The 6,813-nt window shown below is 48.7% G+C and overlaps 1 protein-coding gene across 1 annotated transcript; it reads right to left on the bottom strand.

Moving 5' to 3' along the window:
* Positions 1 to 4,337: 4,337 nt before the first annotated feature.
* On the bottom strand, positions 4,338 to 6,506 carry LOC131023174 (uncharacterized). Its single transcript, XM_057952719.1, has 2 exons — positions 6,212 to 6,506; positions 4,338 to 4,534 (listed from the first exon to the last, which is right to left on the bottom strand). Exons 1-2 carry the CDS (start codon positions 6,504 to 6,506, stop codon positions 4,338 to 4,340), a joined length of 492 nt encoding a protein of 163 aa, XP_057808702.1.
* Between the last annotated feature and the right edge of the window lie 307 nt (positions 6,507 to 6,813).

The raw sequence follows: 6,813 nt of genomic DNA, 5'->3' as shown, positions 1-6,813 counted from the left end.
AAGTTGAGCAGAATTTAAACGAGGAGAAGAAGGAGATGGCCCAGAACAAGGAATACATGGGAGACTTCACCAGACCTGTGATTGGAGATACCAACACGTCGGCAATCGTGCTCCCCACTGCTGTGAGAAACTACAATCTCAAACCAAATGACTCGAGTTTACTGCCGGTGTTCCACGGGATGCCAAGCGAGGATGCTCTGCAATTCATCCGGGATTTTTGCACCCAAGTGCAAACAATTCCTTTGCTTAGTCTCACGGAGGACCAACTCAAGCTCAAGTGCTTCCCCTATGCACTTAAAGACCGGGCGAGGACGTGGATGCTATCTCTGCCACCCAACTCAATCACTACGTGGGGAGATGCTTGTGAAAAATTCATGCTGAAATACTACCCAAGCCATAAGACACAGGAGTTGAGAACAAAAATAATGGAGTTCACCCAAGGAGCGGACGAGCCTTTGCATGAAGCTTGGGAGAGATATGAAGAACTCCTCCGTCAATGCCCTCAACATCAATTCACTAATGTTATGTTGATGCAGTTCTTTTACGATGGGTTAGTGCAAACTGCCCAATTTATGGTGGATAGCACGGCAGGAGGTAACATAGCTCGGAAGACAGCAACTGAGTTAAAAGGGATTTTTAAAACTTTAGCTGAGAGCTCCCAACAAAAATCCGTCCGTGGAAGAAGAGTTGAAGCCAGCGCAGTGACGAATCAATTTGAAATACAACAACAATTGGCTTCAATCATGCGGGACGTACAACAACTGAAGATGGGCAAGATGGATACACCTTCCGTTCCGGTGCAGAATTCAGCTCTGCAGAATGCAGTGCTGCCGACACCAGCTCTGCAGAATACAGAACTGCCGATGTCAGCTCTGCCGATGTCAGCTCTGCCGAACCCAGCTATGCAGAATATGGAGCCTTGTGGTATTTGTGGAGATTTCAGCCACGGAGCTAATGAGTGCCATAGAATGGGAGAGTTTACTCCGGAAGGACAAGCCGAGGTCTATGCGGCACAAGGATTTCAAAGCTATAATCAAGGGCTAAGTAGACCATATGGGCAGAACATGAATCAAGGGCAACAGAATGTCAATGGAGGATGGAGAAGTCAACCTAATGCTGGATGGGGAAATCAAAATTTTGGGGGGAATCAATACCGTCGACCACCCCAAATGGGCTACCAACAGCAACCACAATATTTCCCCCCGCAGCAAAGCTCCTCTCAACCATATAGACCGCAATACCAACACCAACAATCAGCCCTGCAGCAGAGTGCACAGCCCATGCCACCACAGAAAACATCCCTAGAGGATACCTTGCAAGCTTTCATGGAGATTAGTAAGCAAAATATGGAGATGACTAAGCAGAATATGGAGTCCCAAGCATCTACCATAAAAAGGCTTGAAACAACTGTCGGTCAACTTTCCGGTACTTTGAATCAAATCCAACAACAACAGCAGCCCGGAAAGTTTCATGGCCAACCTGCTCAGCCGCATCAAGCTCTAGCTGTAACTGTTCTTCGTAATGGTAAGATGGTGGATAACAAAGTGGAAGTGCCAGCGCTGCCAAGATCATCCCTGACGAACTCAGCATTACAGAATCTCTCAAAGTCAAAGTCAGTGCTACTGCAGTCAGCGCTGCCGGATCCAGCTCCGCCAATGTCAGCGCTGCCAAGTCCAGCTCTGCATAATTCAGCTCTGACCAGCCCTACCAATGGAGAGAAGGCAGATCAACAAAAAGATGGAGAGATGGAGGAAGAAAAGGAGAATAAACTTCATAAGTCTACCACACCCTATCGACCTCCGATCCCTTTTCCTAGCAGATTGAAGAATGAAAAGCTGGATAAACAGTTCGCCGACTTCTACAACATGCTTGCCAAGGTGAACGTGAATCTTCCTCTCCTTGATGTGATCAAAAAAGTACCGGCGTATGTGAAGTTTTTCAAGGAGTTGGTTTCCAACAAGCGAAAGTTCGGGGACAATGAGAAAATTTTAGTCTCGGAAGTAGCGACCTCAATCATGCAGCAATCTTTACCACCAAAGCAGCGCGATCCAGGTAGCTTTGTGATTAATATTGCTTTGGGAAATGGTAAGAAGGCCACGGGTATGTTAGATCTGGGAGCGGGAATTAATTTGATGCCTTACTCTATTTTTCAACAATTAGAGTTAGGTAATTTGAAATCCACTCGCATGTGTCTACAACTAGCTGATAGGTCTGTTAGGTACCCCCGTGGGATAGTAGAGGATATTCTGGTTAGAGTCGGGGGTTTGATTGTGCCTGTTGATTTCGTAGTGCTTGAGATTGGGGATGTGCATGAGAATGGTAGAGACCACACTCTACTATTAGGAAGACCCTTTATGGCAACCACTAACACTTTGATTGATGTTAAACATGGAACTATTAAAATGACGGTGTTAGGGGAGTCGGTGTCTTTTTCGGTGCATGAAAATCGTGCAATGCCTTCTACGAATTTCATAAGTGAATGTTCATATATAGATGCTATTAATGGCTTGGTTGAGAAGGTATTTATTCAGGAACAGGAGTATATGGAAGCTTTTGCTGGATCGGCCGACATGGAGGAATTAGCTAAGGAAGCTGAAGAATCAGCGCTGCCTGAAGAGTCAGCGCTGCCGCAGCCAGCTCTGCCGATTCCCGCGCTGCTACAGTCAACTCTGCCGAGCTCAGCACCCTTCAGCCATACCGAGCTGCCCTTTGATGAACAGATGGAAACCAAGAGGTCAGCGCTGGAACTAAAGGAACTCCCTACCAATCTCAAATATGTATTTTTAGAAGCAGGTGAGGAGAAGCCAGTGATCATATCTTCCACGCTGACTTGGGAGCAAGAGGCAGCGTTGCTCAAGGTATTGAAGAGAAACAAGGCAGCTTTGGGATGGAGCCTGGCAGACATTCGTGGCATAAGTCCAGCCACATGCATGCACAAAATTAACCTAGAGGAGGGAGCAGCACCCAAGCGAGACGCTCAGCGACGATTGAATCCTATTCTGATGGATGTCGTGCGCAAGGAAATCCTTAAGTTGCTGGCCGAAGGGATCATCTACTCTGTCGCTGATAGTGAGTGGGTGAGTCCCGTGCATGTCGTGCCAAAGAAAGGAGGAATGACGGTTGTGCGCAATGACAAGATGGAGTTGGTACCGACGCGTCCTACGACGGGGTGGCGGATGTGTGTTGACTATAGGAAACTCAATGCCGTCACCAAGAAGGATCACTTTCCTCTCCCTTTTGTTGATCAAATGTTAGATCGTTTAGCTGGGCATGATTTTTATTGTTTTCTTGATGGTTTGTCAGGATATTACCAGATCGCGATCGCCCCGGAAGATCAACTCAAGACTGCCTTCACCACTCCTTTTGGGACGTTTGCATGGAAGAGGATGCCGTTCGGGTTATGCAATGCACCCGGGACATTTCAACGATGCATGATGTCCATATTCTCTGAAATGATTGGTAAATTCGTGGAGGTTTTTATGGATGATTTTTCGGTTTTTGGGCAGTCCTTTCATGATTGTTTGACGAAGATTGATGTAGTGTTGCAAAGGTGCATTGAAAGTGGCCTAACCTTGAGTTGGGAAAAGAGTCATTTCATGGTTACACGTGGTATTGTCTTGGGTCATGTGGTGTCTAAGCATGGACTCGAGGTCGACAGAGCTAAAGTGGAGGTAATCCAAAAGTTGCCACCCCCTATTGATGTTAAAGGAATTAGGAGTTTCTTAGGTCACGCCGGTTTTTACCGACGTTTCATTAAAGATTTCTCTAAAATTAGCCAACCTCTATGCAAACTGCTAGCTCAGGACATTCCCTTTAATTTTGATGACTCTTGCATGAATTCCTTTGAAACATTAAAATTAAAGTTGAGCTCTGCCCCGGTGGTGATTGCGCCTGATTGGTCATTGCCCTTTGAAATTATGTGTGATGCGTCTAACTCTGCTGTAGGAGCTGTGCTAGGTCAGCGTGTGGATAAGATGTTACGTGTAATTTACTATGCTAGTTTAACTCTGAACAGTGCACAAGTAAATTACACCACTACTGAAAAAGAGATGCTTGCTGTGGTCTTTGCCTTAGATAAATTTCGTGCCTACATCATTGGGTCTAAGGTTATTGTTCATAGTGACCATGCTGCGCTGCGATATTTGATGACTAAACCTCAAGCTAAAGCTCGTCTGATCCGTTGGGTCTTACTGTTGCAAGAATTTGATGTAGAGATCAGGGATAGGAAAGGGAGCGAGAACCATGTAGCTGACCACCTTTCACGCTTGGATAATCATCGGATAGAGTCGAATCTTAATTGCATCCCTGAATCTTTTCCTTTTGAGCAAACATATGCATTAACCTTTGACAAGTGCAGCGCTGCAGAGTCCAGATCTACCGAACCCAGCTCCACCGAATGCAGCGCTGCCCAGCCCAACGCGGCTCAATTCATCCCTGCGAGCATTGCCGAAATCAGTGATGATCAGCTCAGCGCTGTCCAGCCCAGCACTGCCGAACTCAGCGCCGCTCAGTCCAGCCCTGCGAGCGCCGAGCCCTGGTATGCCGATATTGTCAATTACTTAGTTTGTGGTATTCTACGACCTGAGCTGACATCGCAGGAGAGAAAGAGATTTTTAGCTCAGTGCAGGCACTACTATTGGGAGATTCCTCACCTCTTCAAGCTTGGAAAGGATGTTGTCATTAGACGGTGTGTGCCGACAGAGGAGCAACAACAAGTGTTGAAGATGTGCCATGAAGATCATTGTGGTGGACACTTTGGGGGGCAGAAAACAGCACATAAAATTCTTCAATCAGGTTTGTTTTGGCCTTCCATTTTCAAAGATGCACACATTTTCACTCTTGCATGCGATAGGTGCCAGAGAGTAGGAAATATCGGCCGCAGGAATGAGATGCCTCTCCAAAGCATATTAATTGTTGAAATTTTCGATGTGTGGGGCATTGATTTCATGGGGCCATTTCCTACTTCGCATGGGTTTCAATATATTTTACTTGCTGTAGATTACGTGTCCAAGTGGGTTGAGGCTATTCCCACGAGAACATGTGATGCTAATGTGGTACTTAAGTTTGTGCAAGAGAACATTCTTTCTAGATTCGGATTTCCTAGAGCCATCATTAGCGATGGAGGCAAGCACTTCTGCAACAAGTTGTTTGCAAAGCTCATGAAGAAGAATGGAATCACGCACAAGGTAGCAACACCTTATCACCCGCAGACCTCTGGCCAAGCCGAGACGAGCAATCGGCAAATCAAGGGAATTTTGGAGAAAACAGTTCAACCCTCGCGCAAGGACTGGTCCGCAAAGTTGAATGATGCTCTTTGGGCGTACAGAACTGCCTTCAAGGGCGTGCTTGGGATGAGTCCGTACCGTCTCGTCTATGGCAAGGCCTGCCATCTGCCGGTGGAAATTGAGCATAAAGCTTATTGGGCGATCAAGGCTGCTAACTATGACTTGGACTCTGCTGTGAAGCAGCGCACGCTACAAATGGAGGAGCTAGATGAGCTACGCAATGAGGCGTATGAGAATGCGAGAATTTACAAGGACAAAGTGAAGCGACTCCACGATCGCCGCATTTGCCACAAGAAGCTTTGCCCTGGAATGAAGGTGCTCTTATTCAATTCTCGACTTAAGTTATTTCCGGGAAAGCTGAAATCCAGATGGAGCGGTCCATTTTTACTCAAAGAGGTGTTCGAGCATGGTGCGGTAGAGCTGTTGAACGAGCACACAAAGGAGAGTTTCCGAGTGAATGGCCATCGAGTGAAGCCGTACTACGAGCACCAGAGCTCGCCTATGGAGGTGGAGTCTCAAGCTCTGCACAACCCTAGCTGAAGTTCAACTCTGAAGTCGGGCTGGAGACTTTAACTCTAGCGCTTAGTGGGAGGCAACCCACCTTTGGTTTGTTTTTAATTTTTATTTTTCTTTTGCTTTCTTTGTTTTCGTTGATTGTTTTGAGTCTTTCTTCAGTTTTGGTTGCTAACGCCGACAAAGGGAAGAAGGGAGCCAACGCTAATATAAAAAAAAAAAAAAAAAAAATTGAAAAAATTCGTATATAAAAAAAAAAAGGGCCAACGCAGCTTTAGCTAGGAAATTACGTCAACGATTGAAGTTAAAAGAGTCAGCGATGGCCAAACGTCGAATGGAGCAGGCTAGCAAAAGAAGGAAAAGTCACCAAAAAAAAAAAAATAAATAAAAAAAAAATAACCACCCGCCAACACCAGCCCGCCCCCGGCAGCGCTGCCACCCGCCAGCGCTGCCACCCCGAACCGCAGCCCACCCCGTCAGCGCTGCCAGCACCGACAGCCACACCCCGCCAGCCACGCACCCGTCAACGCCGCACGCCTCGGTGGCATGCCAGTCCGCCAGCGCTGCCGCGCTGCCAGCCCGTCCACCCCGCCCAGCCACGCCTCCGTCAGCGTTGCCAGCACCGCCACCCGTCACGGGCGTCGTGTCAGCGCTGCCATCCAGCCTGCCCAGCCACACACCCGTCAACGCCGCACGCCTCAGTGGCATGCCAGTCCGCCAGCGCTGCCGCGCTGCCAGCCCGTCCACCCCGCCCAGCCACGCCTCGTGTCAGCGCTGCCACCCAACACCGCCCAGCCACACCCCGTCAGCGCTGCCACCCGCCAGCGCTGCCAGCCCGCCAAGCCCGCCCAACCACACCAGCGCTGCCAGCCCGCAAAGACCGCCCAGCCACACCCCCGGCAGCGCTGCCACCCGCCAGCGCTGCCACCAAGCCCAGCCCCGCCCAGCCCACCCGCCAACGGCCAGCACCCCGCCCCGCGCAGCTACCCGAACCATGCCAGCGCTGCCATCGCTG

This window comes from Salvia miltiorrhiza, chromosome 4, assembly GCF_028751815.1.
Source record: "Salvia miltiorrhiza cultivar Shanhuang (shh) chromosome 4, IMPLAD_Smil_shh, whole genome shotgun sequence".
Classification (NCBI taxonomy): domain Eukaryota; kingdom Viridiplantae; phylum Streptophyta; class Magnoliopsida; order Lamiales; family Lamiaceae; genus Salvia; species Salvia miltiorrhiza.
This window is presented reverse-complemented; position numbering and strand designations above follow the sequence as displayed.